The sequence below is a fragment of the Hypanus sabinus genome, chromosome 6 (genome assembly GCF_030144855.1).
Source record: "Hypanus sabinus isolate sHypSab1 chromosome 6, sHypSab1.hap1, whole genome shotgun sequence".
Lineage (NCBI taxonomy): Eukaryota > Metazoa > Chordata > Chondrichthyes > Myliobatiformes > Dasyatidae > Hypanus > Hypanus sabinus.
Genome location: NC_082711.1, coordinates 4009108 through 4033041, shown reverse-complemented (window position 1 = coordinate 4033041; position 23934 = coordinate 4009108). Strand labels below are relative to the sequence as shown.

The following is a 23934-nucleotide window of genomic DNA, read 5'->3' as shown; positions in this document are numbered from 1 at the left end:
TCTTTATGCTGGCCACCTCCCTCCCACCGTCAGTCCAAAACTAATCTAATCTTTATGCTGGCCACCTCCCTCCCACCGTCAGTCCAAAACTAATCTAATCTTTATACTGGCCATCTCCCTCCCACAGTCAGTCTAATGCTAATCTAATCTTTATACTGGCCACCTCCCTCCCACCGTCAGTCTAATGCTAATCTAATCTTTATGCTGGCCACCTCCCTCCCACCGTCAGACTAATGCTAATCTAATCTTTATGCTGGCCACCTCCCTCCCACCGTCAGTCTAATGCTAATCTAATCTTTATGCTGGCCATCTCCCTCCCACCGTCAGTCTAATGCTAATCTAATCTTTATGCTGGCCACCTCCCTCCCACCGTCAGTCTAATGCTAATCTAATCTTTATGCTGGCCACCTCCCTCCCACTGTTGGTCCAAAACTAATCTAATCTTTATGCTGGCCATCTCCCTCCCACCGTAAGTCTAATGCTAATCTAATCTTTATGCTGGCCACCTCCCTCCCACCGTTGGTCCAAAACTAATCTAATCTTTATGCTGGCCACCTCCCTCCCACCGTTGGTCCAAAACTAAACTAATCTTTATACTGGCCACCTCCCTCCCACCGTTGGTCCAAAACTAATCTAATCTTTATACTGGCCACCTCCCTCCCACCGTTGGTCCAAAACTAATCTAAACTTTATGCTGGCCATCTCCCTCCCACCGTTGGTCCAAAACTAATCTAATCTTTATACTGGCCACCTCCCTCCCACCGTCAGTCTAATGCTAATCTAATCTTTATACTGGCCACCTCCCTCCCACCGTTGGTCCAAAACTAATCTAATCTTTATACTGGCCACCTCCCTCCCACCGTCAGTCTAATGCTAATCTAATCTTTATACTGGCCATCTCCCTCCCACCGTCAGTCCAAAACTAATCTAATCTTTATGCTGGCCACCTCCCTCCCACCGTTGGTCCAAAACTAAACTAATCTTTATACTGGTCACCTCCCTCCCACCGTTGGTCCAAAACTAATCTAATCTTTATACTGGCCACCTCCCTCCCACCGTTGATCCAAAACTAATCTAATCTTTATGCTGTCCACTTCCCTCCCACCGTTGGTCCAAAACTAATCTAATCTTTATGCTGGCCAGCTCCCTCCCACCGTTGGTCCAAAACTAATCTAATCTTTATGCTGGCCACCTCCCTCCCACCGTTGGTCCAAAACTAATCTAATCTTTATGCTGGCCACCACCCTCCCACCGTTGGTCCAAAACTAATCTAATCTTTATGCTGGCCACCTCCCTCCCACCGTTGGTCCAAAACTAATCTAATCTTTATGCTGGCCACCTCCCTCCCACCGTTGGTCCAAAACTAATCTAATCTTTATGCTGGCCATCTCCCTCCCACCGTTGGTCCAAAACTAATCTAATCTTTATACTGGCCACCTCCCTCCCACCATCAGTCTAATGCTAATCTAATCTTTATACTGGCCATCTCCCTCCCACCGTCAGTCTAATGCTAATCTAATCTTTATGCTGGCCACCTCCCTCCCACCGTCAGTCCAAAACTAATCTAATCTTTATGCTGGCCACCTCCCTCCCACCGTCAGTCCAAAACTAATCTAATCTTTATGCTGGCCACCTCCCTCCCACCGTCAGTCCAAAACTAATCTAATCTTTATACTGGCCATCTCCCTCCCACAGTCAGTCTAATGCTAATCTAATCTTTATACTGGCCACCTCCCTCCCACCGTCAGTCTAATGCTAATCTAATCTTTATGCTGGCCACCTCCCTCCCACCGTCAGACTAATGCTAATCTAATCTTTATGCTGGCCACCTCCCTCCCACCGTCAGTCTAATGCTAATCTAATCTTTATGCTGGCCATCTCCCTCCCACCGTCAGTCTAATGCTAATCTAATCTTTATGCTGGCCACCTCCCTCCCACCGTCAGTCTAATGCTAATCTAATCTTTATGCTGGCCACCTCCCTCCCACTGTTGGTCCAAAACTAATCTAATCTTTATGCTGGCCATCTCCCTCCCACCGTCAGTCTAATGCTAATCTAATCTTTATGCTGGCCACCTCCCTCCCACCGTTGGTCCAAAACTAATCTAATCTTTATGCTGGCCACCTCCCTCCCACCGTTGGTCCAAAACTAAACTAATCTTTATACTGGCCACCTCCCTCCCACCGTTGGTCCAAAACTAATCTAATCTTTATACTGGCCACCTCCCTCCCACCGTTGGTCCAAAACTAATCTAAACTTTATGCTGGCCATCTCCCTCCCACCGTTGGTCCAAAACTAATCTAATCTTTATACTGGCCACCTCCCTCCCACCGTCAGTCTAATGCTAATCTAATCTTTATACTGGCCACCTCCCTCCCACCGTTGGTCCAAAACTAATCTAATCTTTATACTGGCCACCTCCCTCCCACCGTCAGTCTAATGCTAATCTAATCTTTATACAGGCCATCTCCCTCCCACCATCAGTCTAATGCTAATCTAATCTTTATGCTGGCCACCTCCCTCCCACCGTCAGTCCAAAACTAATCTAATCTTTATGCTGGCCACCTCCCTCCCACCGTCAGTCCAAAACTAATCTAATCTTTATGCTGGCCACCTCCCTCCCACCTTCAGTCCAAAACTAATCTAATCTTTATGCTGGCCATCTCCCTCCCACCGTGAGTCTAATGCTAATCTAATCTTTATGCTGGCCACCTCCCTCCCACCGTCAGTCTAATGCTAATCTAATCTTTATGCTGGCCATCTCCCTCCCACCGTCAGTCCAAAACTAATCTAATCTTTATGCTGGCCACCTCCCTCCCACCGTCAGTCCAAAACTAATCTAATCTTTATGCTGGCCATCTCCCTCCCACCGTGAGTCTAATGCTAATCTAATCTTTATGCTGGCCACCTCCCTCCCACCGTCCGTCTAATGCTAATCTAATCTTTATGCTGGCCACCTCCCTCCCACCGTCAGTCTAATGCTAATCTAATCTTTATGCTGGCCACTTCCCTCCCACCGTCAGTCCAAAACTAATCTAATCTTTATGCTGGCCATCTCCCTCCCACCATCAGTCTAATGCTAATCTAATCTTTATGCTGGCCACCTCCCTCCCACCATCAGTCTAATGCTAATCTAATCTTTATACTGGCCATCTCCCTCCCACCGTCAGTCCAAAACTAATCTAATCTTTATGCTGGCCACCTCCCTCCCACCGTTGGTCCAAAACTAAACTAATCTTTATACTGGTCACCTCCCTCCCACCGTTGGTCCAAAACTAATCTAATCTTTATACTGGCCACCTCCCTCCCACCGTTGATCCAAAACTAATCTAATCTTTATGCTGTCCACTTCCCTCCCACCGTTGGTCCAAAACTAATCTAATCTTTATGCTGGCCAGCTCCCTCCCACCGTTGGTCCAAAACTAATCTAATCTTTATGCTGGCCACCTCCCTCCCACCGTTGGTCCAAAACTAATCTAATCTTTATGCTGGCCACCTCCCTCCGACCGTTGGTCCAAAACTAATCTAATCTTTATGCTGGCCACCTCCCTCCCACCGTTGGTCCAAAACTAATCTAATCTTTATGCTGGCCACCTCCCTCCCACCGTTGGTCCAAAACTAATCTAATCTTTATGCTGGCCATCTCCCTCCCACCGTTGGTCCAAAACTAATCTAATCTTTATACTGGCCACCTCCCTCCCACCGTCAGTCTAATGCTAATCTAATCTTTATACTGTCCATCTCCCTCCCACCGTCAGTCTAATGCTAATCTAATCTTTATGCTGGCCACCTCCCTCCCACCGTCAGTCCAAAACTAATCTAATCTTTATGCTGGCCACCTCCCTCCCACCGTCAGTCCAAAACTAATCTAATCTTTATGCTGGCCACCTCCCTCCCACCGTCAGTCCAAAACTAATCTAATCTTTATACTGGCCATCTCCCTCCCACAGTCAGTCTAATGCTAATCTAATCTTTATACTGGCCACCTCCCTCCCACCGTCAGTCTAATGCTAATCTAATCTTTATGCCGGCCACCTCCCTCCCACCGTCAGTCTAATGCTAATCTAATCTTTATGCTGGCCACCTCCCTCCCACCGTCAGTCTAATGCTAATCTAATCTTTATGCTGGCCATCTCCCTCCCACCGTCAGTCTAATGCTAATCTAATCTTTATGCTGGCCACCTCCCTCCCACCGTCAGTCTAATGCTAATCTAATCTTTATGCTGGCCACCTCCCTCCCACTGTTGGTCCAAAACTAATCTAATCTTTATGCTGGCCATCTCCCTCCCACCGTCAGTCTAATGCTAATCTAATCTTTATGCTGGCCACCTCCCTCCCACCGTTGGTCCAAAACTAATCTAATCTTTATGCTGGCCTCCTCCCTCCCACCGTTGGTCCAAAACTAAACTAATCTTTATACTGGCCACCTCCCTCCCACCGTTGGTCCAAAACTAATCTAATCTTTATACTGGCCACCTCCCTCCCACCGTTGGTCCAAAACTAATCTAAACTTTATGCTGGCCATCTCCCTCCCACCGTTGGTCCAAAACTAATCTAATCTTTATACTGGCCACCTCCCTCCCACCGTCAGTCTAATGCTAATCTAATCTTTATACTGGCCACCTCCCTCCCACCGTTGGTCCAAAACTAATCTAATCTTTATACTGGCCACCTCCCTCCCACCGTCAGTCTAATGCTAATCTAATCTTTATACTGGCCATCTCCCTCCCACCATCAGTCTAATGCTAATCTAATCTTTATGCTGGCCACCTCCCTCCCACCGTCAGTCCAAAACTAATCTAATCTTTATGCTGGCCACCTCCCTCCCACCGTCAGTCCAAAACTAATCTAATCTTTATGCTGGCCACCTCCCTCCCACCTTCAGTCCAAAACTAATCTAATCTTTATGCTGGCCATCTCCCTCCCACCGTGAGTCTAATGCTAATCTAATCTTTATGCTGGCCACCTCCCTCCCACCGTCAGTCTAATGCTAATCTAATCTTTATGCTGGCCATCTCCCTCCCACCGTCAGTCCAAAACTAATCTAATCTTTATGCTGGCCACCTCCCTCCCACCGTCAGTCCAAAACTAATCTAATCTTTATGCTGGCCATCTCCCTCCCACCGTGAGTCTAATGCTAATCTAATCTTTATGCTGGCCACCTCCCTCCCACCGTCAGTCTAATGCTAATCTAATCTTTATGCTGGCCACCTCCCTCCCACCGTCAGTCTAATGCTAATCTAATCTTTATGCTGGCCACTTCCCTCCCACCGTCAGTCCAAAACTAATCTAATCTTTATGCTGGCCATCTCCCTCCCACCATCAGTCTAATGCTAATCTAATCTTTATGCTGGCCACCTCCCTCCCACCATCAGTCTAATGCTAATCTAATCTTTATACTGGCCATCTCCCTCCCACCGTCAGTCCAAAACTAATCTAATCTTTATGCTGGCCACCTCCCTCCCACCGTTGGTCCAAAACTAAACTAATCTTTATACTGGTCACCTCCCTCCCACCGTTGGTCCAAAACTAATGTAATCTTTATACTGGCCACCTCCCTCCCACCGTTGATCCAAAACTAATCTAATCTTTATGCTGTCCACTTCCCTCCCACCGTTGGTCCAAAACTAATCTAATCTTTATGCTGGCCAGCTCCCTCCCACCGTTGGTCCAAAACTAATCTAATCTTTATGCTGGCCAACTCCCTCCCACCGTTGGTCCAAAACTAATCTAATCTTTATGCTGGCCACCTCCCTCCCACCGTTGGTCCAAAACTAATCTAATCTTTATGCTGGCCACCTCCCTCCCACCGTTGGTCCAAAACTAATCTAATCTTTATGCTGGCCACCTCCCTCCCACCGTTGGTCCAAAACTAATCTAATCTTTATGCTGGCCATCTCCCTCCCACCGTTGGTCCAAAACTAATCTAATCTTTATACTGGCCACCTCCCTCCCACCGTCAGTCTAATGCTAATCTAATCTTTATACTGGCCATCTCCCTCCCACCGTCAGTCTAATGCTAATCTAATCTTTATGCTGGCCACCTCCCTCCCACCGTCAGTCCAAAACTAATCTAATCTTTATGCTGGCCACCTCCCTCCCACCGTCAGTCCAAAACTAATCTAATCTTTATGCTGGCCACCTCCCTCCCACCGTCAGTCCAAAACTAATCTAATCTTTATACTGGCCATCTCCCTCCCACAGTCAGTCTAATGCTAATCTAATCTTTATACTGGCCACCTCCCTCCCACCGTCAGTCTAATGCTAATCTAATCTTTATGCTGGCCACCTCCCTCCCACCGTCTGTCTAATGCTAATCTAATCTTTATGCTGGCCACCTCCCTCCCACCGTCAGTCTAATGCTAATCTAATCTTTATGCTGGCCATCTCCCTCCCACCGTCAGTCTAATGCTAATCTAATCTTTATGCTGGCAAACTCCCTCCCACCGTTGGTCCAAAACTAATCTAATCTTTACGCTGGCCACCTCCCTCCCACCGTTGGTCCAAAACTAAACTAATCTTTATACTGGCCACCTCCCTCCCACCGTTGGTCCAAAACTAATCTAATCTTTATACTGGCCACCTCCCTCCCACCGTTGGTCCAAAACTAATCTAAACTTTATGCTGGCCATCTCCCTCCCACCGTTGGTCCAAAACTAATCTAATCTTTACACTGGCCACCTCCCTCCCACCGTCAGTCTAATGCTAATCTAATCTTTATACTGGCCACCTCCCTCCCACCGTTGGTCCAAAACTAATCTAATCTTTATACTGGCCACCTCCCTCCCACCGTCAGTCTAATGCTAATCTAATCTTTATACTGGCCATCTCCCTCCCACCATCAGTCTAATGCTAATCTAATCTTTATGCTGGCCACCTCCCTCCCACCGTCAGTCCAAAACTAATCTAATCTTTATGCTGGCCACCTCCCTCCCACCGTCAGTCCAAAACTAATCTAATCTTTATGCTGGCCACCTCCCTCCCACCTTCAGTCCAAAACTAATCTAATCTTTATGCTGGCCATCTCCCTCCCACCGTGAGTCTAATGCTAATCTAATCTTTATGCTGGCCACCTCCCTCCCACCGTCAGTCTAATGCTAATCTAATCTTTATGCTGGCCATCTCCCTCCCACCGTCAGTCCAAAACTAATCTAATCTTTATGCTGGCCACCTCCCTCCCACCGTCAGTCCAAAACTAATCTAATCTTTATGCTGGCCATCTCCCTCCCACCGTGAGTCTAATGCTAATCTAATCTTTATGCTGGCCACCTCCCTCCCACCGTCCGTCTAATGCTAATCTAATCTTTATGCTGGCCACCTCCCTCCCACCGTCAGTCTAATGCTAATCTAATCTTTATGCTGGCCACTTCCCTCCCACCGTCAGTCCAAAACTAATCTAATCTTTATGCTGGCCATCTCCCTCCCACCATCAGTCTAATGCTAATCTAATCTTTATGCTGGCCACCTCCCTCCCACCATCAGTCTAATGCTAATCTAATCTTTATACTGGCCATCTCCCTCCCACCGTCAGTCCAAAACTAATCTAATCTTTATGCTGGCCACCTCCCTCCCACCGTTGGTCCAAAACTAAACTAATCTTTATACTGGTCACCTCCCTCCCACCGTTGGTCCAAAACTAATCTAATCTTTATACTGGCCACCTCCCTCCCACCGTTGATCCAAAACTAATCTAATCTTTATGCTGTCCACTTCCCTCCCACCGTTGGTCCAAAACTAATCTAATCTTTATGCTGGCCAGCTCCCTCCCACCGTTGGTCCAAAACAAATCTAATCTTTATGCTGGCCACCTCCCTCCCACCGTTGGTCCAAAACTAATCTAATCTTTATGCTGGCCACCTCCCTCCCACCGTTGGTCCAAAACTAATCTAATCTTTATGCTGGCCACCTCCCTCCCACCGTTGGTCCAAAACTAATCTAATCTTTATGCTGGCCACCTCCCTCCCACCGTTGGTCCAAAACTAATCTAATCTTTATGCTGGCCATCTCCCTCCCACCGTTGGTCCAAAACTAATCTAATCTTTATACTGGCCACCTCCCTCCCACCGTCAGTCTAATGCTAATCTAATCTTTATACTGGCCACCTCCCTCCCACCGTCAGTCTAATGCTAATCTAATCTTTATACTGGCCATCTCCCTCCCACCGTCAGTCTAATGCTAATCTAATCTTTATGCTGGCCACCTCCCTCCCACCGTCAGTCCAAAACTAATCTAATCTTTATGCTGGCCACCTCCCTCCCACCGTCAGTCCAAAACTAACCTAATCTTTATGCTGGCCACCTCCCTCCCACCGTCAGTCCAAAACTAATCTAATCTTTATACTGGCCATCTCCCTCCCACAGTCAGTCTAATGCTAATCTAATCTTTATACTGGCCACCTCCCTCCCACCGTCAGTCTAATGCTAATCTAATCTTTATGCTGGCCACCTCCCTCCCACCGTCAGTCTAATGCTAATCTAATCTTTATGCTGGCCACCTCCCTCCCACCGTCAGTGTAATGCTAATCTAATCTTTATGCTGGCCATCTCCCTCCCACCGTCAGTCTAATGCTAATCTAATCTTTATGCTGGCCACCTCCCTCCCACCGTCAGTCTAATGCTAATCTAATCTTTATGCTGGCCACCTCCCTCCCACTGTTGGTCCAAAACTAATCTAATCTTTATGCTGGCCATCTCCCTCCCACCGTCAGTCTAATGCTAATCTAATCTTTATGCTGGCCACCTCCCTCCCACCGTTGGTCCAAAACTAATCTAATCTTTATGCTGGCCACCTCCCTCCCACCGTTGGTCCAAAACTAAACTAATCTTTATACTGGCCACCTCCCTCCCACCGTTGGTCCAAAACTAATCTAATCTTTATACTGGCCACCTCCCTCCCACCGTCAGTCTAATGCTAATCTAATCTTTATACTGGCCATCTCGCTCCCACCATCAGTCTAATGCTAATCTAATCTTTATGCTGGCCACCTCCCTCCCACCGTCAGTCCAAAACTAATCTAATCTTTATGCTGGCCACCTCCCTCCCACGTTCAGTCCAAAACTAATCTAATCTTTATGCTGGCCATCTCCCTCCCACCGTGAGTCTAATGCTAATCTAATCTTTATGCTGGCCACCTCCCTCCCACCGTCAGTCTAATGCTAATCTAATCTTTATGCTGGCCATCTCCCTCCCACCGTCAGTCCAAAACTAATCTAATCTTTATGCTGGCCACCTCCCTCCCACCGTCAGTCCAAAACTAATCTAATCTTTATGCTGGCCATCTCCCTCCCACCGTGAGTCTAATGCTAATCTAATCTTTATGCTGGCCACCTCCCTCCCACCGTCAGTCTAATGCTAATCTAATCTTTATGCTGGCCACCTCCCTCCCACCGTCAGTCTAATGCTAATCTAATCTTTATGCTGGCCACTTCCCTCCCACCGTCAGTCCAAAACTAATCTAATCTTTATGCTGGCCATCTCCCTCCCACCATCAGTCTAATGCTAATCTAATCTTTATGCTGGCCACCTCCCTCCCACCATCAGTCTAATGCTAATCTAATCTTTATACTGGCCATCTCCCTCCCACCGTCAGTCCAAAACTAATCTAATCTTTATGCTGGCCACCTCCCTCCCACCGTTGGTCCAAAACTAAACTAATCTTTATACTGGTCACCTCCCTCCCACCGTTGGTCCAAAACTAATCTAATCTTTATACTGGCCACCTCCCTCCCACCGTTGGTCCAAAACTAATCTAATCTTTATGCTGTCCACTTCCCTCCCACCGTTGGTCCAAAACTAATCTAATCTTTATGCTGGCCAGCTCCCTCCTACCGTTGGTCCAAAACTAATCTAATCTTTATGCTGGCCACCTCCCTCCCACCGTTGGTCCAAAACTAATCTAATCTTTATGCTGGCCACCTCCCTCCCACCGTTGGTCCAAAACTAATCTAATCTTTATGCTGGCCACCTCCCTCCCACCGTTGGTCCAAAACTAATCTAATCTTTATGCTGGCCATCTCCCTCCCACCGTTGGTCCAAAACTAATCTAATCTTTATACTGGCCACCTCCCTCCCACCGTCAGTCTAATGCTAATCTAATCTTTATACTGGCCATCTCCCTCCCACCGTCAGTCTAATGCTAATCTAATCTTTATGCTGGCCACCTCCCTCCCACCGTCAGTCCAAAACTAATCTAATCTTTATGCTGGCCACCTCCCTCCCACCGTCAGTCCAAAACTAATCTAATCTTTATGCTGGCCACCTCACTCCCACCGTCAGTCCAAAACTAATCTAATCTTTATGCTGGCCATCTCCCTCCCACCGTGAGTCTAATGCTAATCTAATCTTTATGCTGGCCACCTCCCTCCCACCGTCAGTCTAATGCTAATCTAATCTTTATGCTGGCCATCTCCCTCCCACCGTTGGTCCAAAACTAATCTAATCTTTATGCTGGCCAGCTCCCTCCCACCGTTGGTCCAAAACTAATCTAATCTTTATGCTGGCCACCTCCCTCCCACCATTGGTCCAAAACTAATCTAATCTTTATGCTGGCCACCTCCCTCCCACCGTTGGTCCAAAACTAATCTAATCTTTATGCTGGCCACCTCCCTCCCACCGTTGGTCCAAAACTAATCTAATCTTTATGCTGGCCACCTCCCTCCCACCGTTGGTCCAAAACTAATCTAATCTTTATGCTGGCCATCTCCCTCCCACCGTTGGTCCAAAACTAATCTAATCTTTATACTGGCCACCTCCCTCCCACCGTCAGTCTAATGCTAATCTAATCTTTATACTGGCCATCTCCCTCCCACCGTCAGTCTAATGCTAATCTAATCTTTATGCTGGCCACCTCCCTCCCACCGTCAGTCCAAAACTAATCTAATCTTTATGCTGGCCACCTCCCTCCCACCGTCAGTCCAAAACTAATCTAATCTTTATGCTGGCCACCTCCCTCCCACCGTCAGTCCAAAACTAATCTAATCTTTATGCTGGCCATCTCCCTCCCACCGTGAGTCTAATGCTAATCTAATCTTTATGCTGGCCACCTCCCACCCACCGTCAGTCTAATGCTAATCTAATCTTTATGCTGGCCATCTCCCTCCCACCGTCAGTCCAAAACTAATCTAATCTTTATGCTGGCCACCTCCCTCCCACCGTCAGTCCAAAACTAATCTAATCGTTATGCTGGCCATCTCCCTCCCACCGTGAGTCTAATGCTAATCTAATCTTTATGCTGGCCACCTCCCTCCCACCGTCAGTCTAATGCTAATCTAATCTTTATGCTGGCCACCTCCCTCCCACCGTCAGTCTAATGCTAATCTAATCTTTATGCTGGCCACTTCCCTCCCACCGTCAGTCCAAAACTAATCTAATCTTTATGCTGGCCATCTCCCTCCCACCATCAGTCTAATGCTAATCTAATCTTTATGCAGGCCACCTCCCTCCCACCATCAGTCTAATGCTAATCTAATCTTTATACTGGCCATCTCACTCCCACCGTCAGTCCAAAACTAATCTAATCTTTATGCTGGCCACCTCCCTCCCACCGTTGGTCCAAAACTAAACTAATCTTTATACTGGTCACCTCCCTCCCACCGTTGGTCCAAAACTAATCTAATCTTTATACTGGCCACCTCCCTCCCACCGTTGGTCCAAAACTAATCTAATCTTTATGCTGTCCACTTCCCTCCCACCGTTGGTCCAAAACTAATCTAATCTTTATGCTGGCCAGCTCCCTCCCACCGTTGGTCCAAAACTAATCTAATCTTTATGCTGGCCACCTCCCTCCCACCGTTGGTCCAAAACTAATCTAATCTTTATGCTGGCCACCTCCCTCCCACCGTTGGTCCAAAACTAATCTAATCTTTATGCTGGCCACCTCCCTCCCACCGTTGGTCCAAAACTAATCTAATCTTTATGCTGGCCACCTCCCTCCCACCGTTGGTCCAAAACTAATCTAATCTTTATGCTGGCCATCTCCCTCCCACCGTTGGTCCAAAACTAATCTAATCTTTATACTGGCCACCTCCCTCCCACCGTCAGTCTAATGCTAATCTAATCTTTATACTGGCCATCTCCCTCCCACCGTCAGTCTAATGCTAATCTAATCTTTATGCTGGCCACCTCCCTCCCACCGTCAGTCCAAAACTAATCTAATCTTTATGCTGGCCACCTCCCTCCCACCGTCAGTCCAAAACTAATCTAATCTTTATGCTGGCCACCTCCCTCCCACCGTCAGTCCAAAACTAATCTAATCTTTATGCTGGCCATCTCCCTCCCACCGTGAGTCTAATGCTAATCTAATCTTTATGCTGGCCACCTCCCTCCCACCGTCAGTCTAATGCTAATCTAATCTTTATGCTGGCCATCTCCCTCCCACCGTCAGTCCAAAACTAATCTAATCTTTATGCTGGCCACCTCCCTCCCACCGTCAGTCCAAAACTAATCTAATCTTTATGCTGGCCATCTCCCTCCCACCGTGAGTCTAATGCTAATCTAATCTTTATGCTGGCCACCTCCCTCCCACCGTCAGTCTAATGCTAATCTAATCTTTATGCTGGCCACCTCCCTCCCACCGTTGGTCCAAAACTAATCTAATCTTTATACTGGCCATCTCCCTCCCACCGTCAGTCTAATGCTAATCTAATCTTTATGCTGGCCACCTCACTCCCACCGTCAGTCCAAAACTAATCTAATCTTTATGCTGGCCATCTCCCTCCCACCGTCAGTCTAATGCTAATCTAATCTTTATGCTGGCCACCTCCCTCCCACCGTCAGTCTAATCCTAATCTAATCTTTATGCTGGCCACCTCCCTCCCACCGTAAGTCCAAAACTAATCTAATCTTTATGCTGGCCATCTCCCTCCCACCGTCAGTCTAATGCTAATCTAATCTTTATGCTGGCCACCTCCCTCCCACCGTTGGTCCAAAACTAATCTAATCTTTATGCTGGCCACCTCCCTCCCACCGTCAGTCCAAAACTAATCTAATCTTTATGCTGGCCATCTCCCTCCCACCGTCAGTCTAATGCTAATCTAATCTTTATACTGGCCATCTCCCTCCCACAGTCAGTCTAATGCTAATCTAATCTTTATACTGGCCACCTCCCTCCCACCGTCAGTCTAATGCTAATCTAATCTTTATGCTGGCCACCTCCCTCCCACCGTCAGTCTAATGCTAATTTAATCTTTATGCTGGCCACCTCCCTCCCACCGTCAGTCTAATGCTAATCTAATCTTTATGCTGGCCATCTCCCTCCCACCGTCAGTCTAATGCTAATCTAATCTTTATGCTGGCCACCTCCCTCCCACCGTCAGTCTAATGCTAATCTAATCTTTATGCTGGCCACCTCCCTCCCACTGTTGGTCCAAAACTAATCTAATCTTTATGCTGGCCATCTCTCTCCCACCGTCAGTCTAATGCTAATCTAATCTTTATGCTGGCCACCTCCCTCCCACCGTTGGTCCAAAACTAATCTAATCTTTATGCTGGCCACCTCCCTCCCACCGTTGGTCCAAAACTAAACTAATCTTTATACTGGCCACCTCCCTCCCACCGTTGGTCCAAAACTAATCTAATCTTTATACTGGCCACCTCCCTCCCACCGTTGGTCCAAAACTAATCTAAACTTTATGCTGGCCATCTCCCTCCCACCGTTGGTCCAAAACTAATCTAATCTTTATACTGGCCACCTCCCTCCCACCGTCAGTCTAATGCTAATCTAATCTTTATACTGGCCACCTCCCTCCCACCGTTGGTCCAAAACTAATCTAATCTTTATACTGGCCACCTCCCTCCCACCGTCAGTCTAATGCTAATCTAATCTTTATACTGGCCATCTCCCTCCCACCATCAGTCTAATGCTAATCTAATCTTTATGCTGGCCACCTCCCTCCCACCGTCAGTCCAAAACTAATCTAATCTTTATGCTGGCCACCTCCCTCCCACCGTCAGTCCAAAACTAATCTAATCTTTATGCTGGCCACCTCCCTCCCACCGTCAGTCCAAAACTAATCTAATCTTTATGCTGGCCATCTCCCTCCCACCGTGAGTCTAATGCTAATCTAATCTTTATGCTGGCCACCTCCCTCCCACCGTCAGTCTAATGCTAATCTAATCTTTATGCTGGCCATCTCCCTCCCACCGTCAGTCCAAAACTAATCTAATCTTTATGCTGGCCACCTCCCTCCCACCGTCAGTCCAAAACTAATCTAATCTTTATGCTGGCCATCTCCCTCCCACCGTGAGTCTAATGCTAATCTAATCTTTATGCTGGCCACCTCCCTCCCACCGTCAGTCTAATGCTAATCTAATCTTTATGCTGGCCACTTCCCTCCCACCGTCAGTCCAAAACTAATCTAATCTTTATGCTGGCCATCTCCCTCCCACCATCAGTCTAATGCTAATCTAATCTTTATGCTGGCCACCTCCCTCCCACCATCAGTCTAATGCTAATCTAATCTTTATACTGGCCATCTCCCTCCCACCGTCAGTCCAAAACTAATCTAACCTTTATGCTGGCCACCTCCCTCCCACCGTTGGTCCAAAACTAAACTAATCTTTATACTGGTCACCTCCCTCCCACCGTTGGTCCAAAACTAATCTAATCTTTATACTGGCCACCTCCCTCCCACCGTTGGTCCAAAACTAATCTAATCTTTATGCTGTCCACTTCCCTCCCACCGTTGGTCCAAAACTAATCTAATCTTTATGCTGGCCAGCTCCCTCCCACCGTTGGTCCAAAACTAATCTAATCTTTATGCTGGCCACCTCCCTCCCACCGTTGGTCCAAAACTAATCTAATCTTTATGCTGGCCACCTCCCTCCCACCGTTGGTCCAAAACTAATCTAATCTTTATGCTGGCCACCTCCCTCCCACCGTTGGTCCAAAACTAATCTAATCTTTATGCTGGCCACCTCCCTCCCACCGTTGGTCCAAAACTAATCTAATCTTTATGCTGGCCATCTCCCTCCCACCGTTGGTCCAAAACTAATCTAATCTTTATACTGGCCACCTCCCTCCCACCGTCAGTCTAATGCTAATCTAATCTTTATACTGGCCATCTCCCTCCCACCGTCAGTCTAATGCTAATCTAATCTTTATGCTGGCCACCTCCCTCCCACCGTCAGTCCAAAACTAATCTAATCTTTATGCTGGCCACCTCCCTCCCACCGTCAGTCCAAAACTAATCTAATCTTTATGCTGGCCACCTCCCTCCCACCGTCAGTCCAAAACTAATCTAATCTTTATGCTGGCCATCTCCCTCCCACCGTGAGTCTAATGCTAATCTAATCTTTATGCTGGCCACCTCCCTCCCACCGTCAGTCTAATGCTAATCTAATCTTTATGCTGGCCATCTCCCTCCCACCGTCAGTCCAAAACTAATCTAATCTTTATGCTGGCCACCTCCCTCCCACCGTCAGTCCAAAACTAATCTAATCTTTATGCTGGCCATCTCCCTCCCACCGTGAGTCTAATGCTAATCTAATCTTTATGCTGGCCACCTCCCTCCCACCGTCAGTCTAATGCTAATCTAATCTTTATGCTGGCCACCTCCCTCCCACCGTTGGTCCAAAACTAATCTAATCTTTATACTGGCCATCTCCCTCCCACCGTCCGTCTAATGCTAATCTAATCTTTATGCTGGCCACCTCCCTCCCACCGTCAGTCCAAAACTAATCTAATCTTTATGCTGGCCATCTCCCTCCCACCGTCAGTCTAATGCTAATCTAATCTTTATGCTGGCCACCTCCCTCCCACCGTCAGTCTAATCCTAATCTAATCTTTATGCTGGCCACCTCCCTCCCACCGTAAGTCCAAAACTAATCTAATCTTTATGCTGGCCATCTCCCTCCCACCGTCAGTCTAATGCTAATCTAATCTTTATGCTGGCCACCTCCCTCCCACCGTTGGTCCAAAACTAATCTAATCTTTATGCTGGCCACCTCCCTCCCACCGTCAGTCCAAAACTAATCTAATCTTTATGCTGGCCATCTCCCTCCCACCGTCAGTCTAATGCTAATCTAATCTTTATACTGGCCATCTCCCTCCCACAGTCAGTCTAATGCTAATCTAATCTTTATACTGGCCACCTCCCTCCCACCGTCAGTCTAATGCTAATCTAATCTTTATGCTGGCCACCTCCCTCCCACCGTCAGTCTAATGCTAATTTAATCTTTATGCTGGCCACCTCCCTCCCACCGTCAGTCTAATGCTAATCTAATCTTTATGCTGGCCATCTCCCTCCCACCGTCAGTCTAATGCTAATCTAATCTTTATGCTGGCCACCTCCCTCCCACCGTCAGTCTAATGCTAATCTAATCTTTATGCTGGCCACCTCCCTCCCACTGTTGGTCCAAAACTAATCTAATCTTTATGCTGGCCATCTCCCTCCCACCGTCAGTCTAATGCTAATCTAATCTTTATGCTGGCCACCTCCCTCCCACCGTTGGTCCAAAACTAATCTAATCTTTATGCTGGCCACCTCCCTCCCACCGTTGGTCCAAAACTAAACTAATCTTTATACTGGCCACCTCCCTCCCACCGTTGGTCCAAAACTAATCTAATCTTTATACTGGCCACCTCCCTCCCACCGTTGGTCCAAAACTAATCTAAACTTTATGCTGGCCATCTCCCTCCCACCGTTGGTCCAAAACTAATCTAATCTTTATACTGGCCACCTCCCTCCCACCGTCAGTCTAATGCTAATCTAATCTTTATACTGGCCACCTCCCTCCCACCGTTGGTCCAAAACTAATCTAATCTTTATACTGGCCACCTCCCTCCCACCGTCAGTCTAATGCTAATCTAATCTTTATACTGGCCATCTCCCTCCCACCATCAGTCTAATGCTAATCTAATCTTTATGCTGGCCACCTCCCTCCCACCGTCAGTCCAAAACTAATCTAATCTTTATGCTGGCCACCTCCCTCCCACCGTCAGTCCAAAACTAATCTAATCTTTATGCTGGCCATCTCCCTCCCACCGTCAGTCCAAAACTAATCTAATCTTTATGCTGGCCATCTCCCTCCCACCGTGAGTCTAATGCTAATCTAATCTTTATGCTGGCCACCTCCCTCCCACCGTCAGTCTAATGCTAATCTAATCTTTATGCTGGCCATCTCCCTCCCACCGTCAGTCCAAAACTAATCTAATCTTTATGCTGGCCACCTCCCTCCCACCGTCAGTCCAAAACTAATCTAATCTTTATGCTGGCCATCTCCCTCCCACCGTGAGTCTAATGCTAATCTAATCTTTATGCTGGCCACCTCCCTCCCACCGTCAGTCTAATGCTAATCTAATCTTTATGCTGGCCACTTCCCTCCCACCGTCAGTCCAAAACTAATCTAATCTTTATGCTGGCCATCTCCCTCCCACCATCAGTCTAATGCTAATCTAATCTTTATGCTGGCCACCTCCCTCCCACCGTCAGTCTAATGCTAATCTAATCTTTATGCTGGCCACTTCCCTCCCACCGTCAGTCCAAAACTAATCTAATCTTTATGCTGGCCATCTCCCTCCCACCATCAGTCTAATGCTAATCTAATCTTTATGCTGGCCACCTCCCTCCCACCATCAGTCTAATGCTAATCTAATCTTTATACTGGCCATCTCCCTCCCACCGTCAGTCCAAAAGTAATCTAACCTTTATGCTGGCCACCTCCCTCCCACCGTTGGTCCAAAACTAAACTAATCTTTATACTGGTCACCTCCCTCCCACCGTTGGTCCAAAACTAATCTAATCTTTATACTGGCCACCTCCCTCCCACCGTTGGTCCAAAACTAATCTAATCTTTATGCTGTCCACTTCCCTCCCACCGTTGGTCCAAAACTAATCTAATCTTTATGCTGGCCAGCTCCCTCCCACCGTTGGTCCAAAACTAATCTAATCTTTATGCTGGCCACCTCCCTCCCACCGTTGGTCCAAAACTAATCTAATCTTTATGCTGGCCACCTCCCTCCCACCGTTGGTCCAAAACTAATCTAATCTTTATGCTGGCCACCTCCCTCCCACCGTTGGTCCAAAACTAATCTAATCTTTATGCTGGCCACCTCCCTCCCACCGTTGGTCCAAAACTAATCTAATCTTTATGCTGGCCATCTCCCTCCCACCGTTGGTCCAAAACTAGTCTAATCTTTATACTGGCCACCTCCCTCCCACCGTCAGTCTAATGCTAATCTAATCTTTATACTGGCCATCTCCCTCCCACCGTCAGTCTAATGCTAATCTAATCTTTATGCTGGCCACCTCCCTCCCACCGTCAGTCCAAAACTAATCTAATCTTTATGCTGGCCACCTCCCTCCCACCGTCAGTCCAAAACTAATCTAATCTTTATGCTGGCCACCTCCCTCCCACCGTTAGTCCAAAACTAATCTAATCTTTATGCTGGCCATCTCCCTCCCACCGTGAGTCTAATGCTAATCTAATCTTTATGCTGGCCACCTCCCTCCCACCGTCAGTCTAATGCTAATCTAATCTTTATGCTGGCCATCTCCCTCCCACCATCAGTCCAAAACTAATCTAATCTTTATGCTGGCCACCTCCCTCCCACCGTCAGTCCAAAACTAATCTAATCTTTATGCTGGCCATCTCCCTCCCACCGTGAGTCTAATGCTAATCTAATCTTTATGCTGGCCACCTCCCTCCCACCGTCAGTCTAATGCTAATCTAATCTTTATGCTGGCCACCTCCCTCCCACCGTCAGTCTAATGCTAATCTAATCTTTATGCTGGCCACTACCCTCCGACCGTCAGTCCAAAACTAATCTAATTTTATGCTGGCCATCTCCCTCCCACCGTCAGTCCAAAACTAATCTAATCTTTATGCTGGCCACCTCCCTCCCACCGTTGGTCCAAAACTAAACTAATCTTTATACTGGTCACCTCCCTCCCACCGTTGGTCCAAAACTAATCTAATCTTTATACTGGCCACCTCCCTCCCACCGTTGGTCCAAAACTAATCTAATCTTTATGCTGTCCACTTCCCTCCCACCGTTGGTCCAAAACTAATCTAATCTTTATGCTGGCCAGCTCCCTCCCACCGTTGGTCCAAAACTAATCTAATCTTTATGCTGGCCACCTCCCTCCCACCGTTGGTCCAAAACTAATCTAATCTTTATGCTGGCCATCTCCCTCCCACCGTTGGTCCAAAACTAATCTAATCTTTATACTGGCCACCTCCCTCCCACCGTCAGTCTAATGCTAATCTAATCTTTATACTGGCCATCTCCCTCCCACCGTCAGTCTAATGCTAATCTAATCTTTATGCTGGCCACCTCCCTCCCACCGTCAGTCCAAAACTAATCTAATCTTTATGCTGGCCACCTCCCTCCCACCGTCAGTCCAAAACTAATCTAATCTTTATGCTGGCCACCTCCCTCCCACCGTCAGTCCAAAACTAATCTAATCTTTATGCTGGCCATCTCCCTCCCACCGTGAGTCTAATGCTAATCTAATCTTTATGCTGGCCACCTCCCTCCCACCGTCAGTCTAATGCTAATCTAATCTTTATGCTGGCCATCTCCCTCCCACCGTCAGTTCAAAACTAATCTAATCTTTATGCTGGCCACCTCCCTCCCACCGTCAGTCTAATGCTAATCTAATCTTTATGCTGGCCACCTCCCTCCCACCGTCAGTCTAATGCTAATCTAATCTTTATGCTGGCCACTTTCCTCCCACCGTCAGTCCAAAACTAATCTAATCTTTATGCTGGCCACCTCCCTCCCACCGTCAGTCTAATGCTAATCTAATCTTTATGCTGGCCACCTCCCTCCCATCGTCAGTCTAATGCTAATCTAATCTTTATGCTGGCCACCTCCCTCCCACCGTCAGTCTAATGCTAATCTAATCTTTATGCTGGCCACCTCCCTCCCACCGTCAGTCTAATGCTAATCTAATCTTTATGCTGGCCACCTCCCTCCCACCGTCAGTCTAATGCTAATCTAATCTTTATGCTGGCCACCTCCCTCCCACCGTTGGTCCAAAACTAATCTAATCTTTATACTGGCCATCTCCCTCCCACCGTCAGTCCAAAACTAATCTAATCTTTATGCTGGCCATCTCCCTCCCACCGTCAGTCTAATGCTAATCTAATCTTTATGCTGGCCACCTCCCTCCCACCGTTGGTCCAAAACTAATCTAATCTTTATGCTGGCCATCTCCCTCCCACCGTCAGTCTCATGCTAATCTAATCTTTATACTGGCCACCTCCCTCCCACCGTTGGTCCAAAACTAATCTAATCTTTATGCTGGCCAGCTCCCTCCCACCGTCAATCCAAAACTAATCTAATCTTTATACTGGCCACCTCCCTCCCACCGTTGGTCCAAAACTAATCTAATCTTTATGCTGGCCACCTCCCTCCCACCGCTGGTCCAATACTAATCTAATCTTTATACTGGCCATCTCCCTCCCACCGTCAGTCTAATGCTAATCTAATCTTTATGCTGGCCATCTCCCCTCTATCTTTAATCTAAAACAAAACTTTAACCCTCCACCCGTAAGTTCCTCCAGCATTGTGTAACCCAATGTTGTCCATCTCTCTGTTGTCCATCCAGAATGACCTTTGCCCTTCCCATGGAGGACCTGACGCTTGCCCTGGAGAAGATCGCGGATTTCCACCAGCGGTTCATAGCCGAGTTCTCCTGAACGCCAGGACTGGGAACGGGCGTCGAAACCACCAGCCAACCTGGGAATGGGACTTGCCTGTCTCTGACCTGCCCAGTGCACTGATTGCCCACACCTACCTGCAATAAACTATGTACACATTGTTGGTGGTTTTCACTATAGCATTACCAACACAGCCCCATCTAGAGTCATAGAACAGCCTAGCACAGAAACAGGCCTTTCGGCCCATCGAGTTCCTGCCAAACTCTTAGTCTCCACAAAATACACTGCAGATGCTGTGGTCAAATCAACACGTACAAAAAAGCTGGATGAACTCAGCAGGTCAGGCAGCATCTGTTGAAATGAGCAGTCAACGTTTCAGGTTGAGTCCTAACGAAGGGTCTCGGCCCGAAACGTTGACTGCTCATTTCAACAGATGCTGCCCGGCCTGCTGAGTTCATCTAGCTTGTTTGAAAGTCTTAGTTTGTCTCGTACCCACAACTGGGCCATAGCCTTCCATACCCCTCCCATCTATATATTTGTCCAAACTTTGGAGCGTAGGGTGGCCTGGTGGCTTTGCGGTTACTGTAACGCCTTACAGTGCCACCAACCTGGATTCAATTCCCACCTCCGTCTGTAAGGAATTGGCTTGTTCTTCCAATGACCACTTGGTGCTCCAGTTTCCTTCCACATTCCAGCAACATGCACGTCAGCAGGTTAATTGTTCACGAGTGGAATTCTGCTGTGTGGCTTCGGTAGACTGGAAGGAACTGTTTACCATGTGCTATTGCTAAGAAAATAAGTAAATAGGAACACAAAAGAATGAATGAATATATATGTTGCAAACAATCACACTTCCACTAACAGCTCATCCCACACTCTCACCACCCTCTGAGTAAAGAAGTTTCCCCTTAAAAAAATTCACCTTTCACCCTTAACCCATGACCTCCGGTTGTAGTCCCACCTGACTTCTATGGGAAAACCCTGCTTGCATTTACCCTCATAATTTTGTGTACCTCCATCAAATCTCCCCTCAATCTTCTCCATTTTGAGGAATAAAGTCCCAACCTATTCAATCTTTCCCTAAAATTCAGGTCCTCCGGTCCCGGCAACAGCTTTGTCAATTTTTGCTGCATTCATCGATTCCCTTTGATATTGTTGCTCAGTCAGCAACTGCGGGCGATTCTCAGCGGTCCAGAATGTTGCTGTGGTTTGTGCCAGCCAGCAGCCGTGCAGGGAAAACAGAAAGCATACCAAACCAAACCCTCCCTGCCCTGTCTCCGATGATAGAATGTTTTACAACCGAGAGGCGACAAGCAGCAGGCACACAGTAACCCGAAAACAAACACAGATAGTCGGTGGTGAAGGTGCTTGGCACACTGTCCTTCATCAGCTATGTTATTGAGTAAAGCCATCAGATCCTCCATCGGACATGGCATTGAGTGAAACCATCCAGTCCTACATCGGACATGGCATTGAGTGAAACCATCCAGTCCTACATCGGACATGGCATTGAGTGAAACCATCCAGTCCGACATCGGACATGGCATTGACTGAAACCATCCAGTCCTACATCGGACATGGCATTGAGTCAAATCATCCAGTCCGACATCAGACATGGCATTGAGTCAAATCATCCAGTCCTCCATCGGACATGGCATTGAGTCAAATCATCCAGTCCGACATCAGACATGGCATTGAGTCAAATCATCCAGTCCGACATCGGACATGGCATTGAGTGAAACCATCCAGTCCGACATCAGACATTGCATTGACTGAAACCATCCAGTCCGACATCAGACATGGCATTGAGTCAAACCATCCAGTCCGATATCGGACATGGCATTGAGTGAAACCATCCAGTCCGACATCGGACATGGCATTGAGTCAAATCATCCAGTCCGACATCAGACATGGCATTGAGTCAAATCATCCAGTCCTCCATCGGACATGGCATTGAGTCAAATCATCCAGTCCGACATCGGACATGGCATTGAGTGAAACCATCCAGTCTGACATCAGACATTGCATTGATTGAAACCATCCAGTCCTACATCGGACATGGCATTGAGTTAAACCATCCAGTCCGACATCTGACATGGCATTGAGTCAAATCATCCAGTCTGACATCAGACATTGCATTGATTGAAACCATCCAGTCCGACATCAGACATGGCATTGAGTCAAACCATCCAGTCCTACATCGGACATGGCATTGAGTTAAACCATCCAGTCCAACATCAGACATGGCATTGAGTCAAATCATCCAGTCTGACATCAGACGTTGCATTGATTGAAACCATCCAGTCCGACATCAGACATGGCATTGAGTCAAACCATCCAGTCCGACATCAGACATGGCATTGAGTCAAACCATCCAGTCCGACATCAGACATGGCATTGAGTCAAACCATCCAGTCCGACATCGGACATGGCATTGAGTCAAACCATCCAGTCCGACATCGGACATGGCATTGAGTTAAACAATCCAGTCCAACATCAGACATGGCATTGAGTCAAATCATCCAGTCTGACATCAGACGTTGCATTGATTGAAACCATCCAGTCCGACATCAGACATGGCATTGAGTCAAACCATCCAGTCCGACATCAGACATGGCATTGAGTCAAACCATCCAGTCCGACATCAGACATGGCATTGAGTCAAACCATCCAGTCCGACATCGGACATGGCATTGAGTCAAACCATCCAGTCCGACATCAGACATGGCATTGAGTCAAACCATCCAGTCCTACATCAGACATGGCATTGAGTCAAATCATCCAGTCCGACATCAGACATGGCATTGAGTCAAATCATCCAGTCCTCCATCGGACATGGCATTGAGTCAAATCATCCAGTCCGACATCAGACATGGCATTGAGTCAAATCATCCAGTCCGACATCGGACATGGCATTGAGTGAAACCATCCAGTCCGACATCAGACATTGCATTGACTGAAACCATCCAGTCCTACATCGGACATGGCATTGAGTTAAACCATCCAGTCCGACATCTGACATGGCATTGAGTCAAATCATCCAGTCTGACATCAGACATTGCATTGATTGAAACCATCCAGTCCGACATCAGACATGGCATTGAGTCAAACCATCCAGTCCTACATCGGACATGGCATTGAGTTAAACCATCCAGTCCAACATCAGACATGGCATTGAGTCAAATCATCCAGTCTGACATCAGACGTTGCATTGATTGAAACCATCCAGTCCGACATCAGACATGGCATTGAGTCAAACCATCCAGTCCGACATCAGACATGGTATTGAGTCAAACCATCCAGTCCGACATCAGACATGGCATTGAGTCAA

At 47.4% G+C, this 23934-nt stretch overlaps 1 protein-coding gene and 1 long non-coding RNA gene across 6 annotated transcripts in view; one reads left to right on the top strand and one right to left on the bottom strand.

Annotated features, from left to right (window-relative positions):
- Positions 1–20764, top strand: part of LOC132395250 (alanine aminotransferase 2-like) — a 115887-nt gene extending 95123 nt beyond the window's left edge. For all 5 annotated transcript variants that reach the window (XM_059971571.1, XM_059971574.1, XM_059971570.1 and 2 more), the window contains one exon: positions 20552–20764. In XM_059971571.1, the coding sequence (XP_059827554.1) occupies positions 20552–20642 (91 nt within the window). In that variant the 3' untranslated portion in view covers positions 20643–20764. The remainder of the gene's footprint in view (positions 1–20551) is intronic.
- On the bottom strand, positions 16040–20543 carry LOC132395254 (uncharacterized). The gene is made up of 3 exons (XR_009512551.1): positions 18930–20543; positions 17657–17852; positions 16040–17166 (listed from the first exon to the last, which is right to left on the bottom strand). It is a non-coding gene; the product is annotated as an uncharacterized LOC132395254 (long non-coding RNA).
- Positions 20765–23934: the final 3170 nt, after the last annotated feature.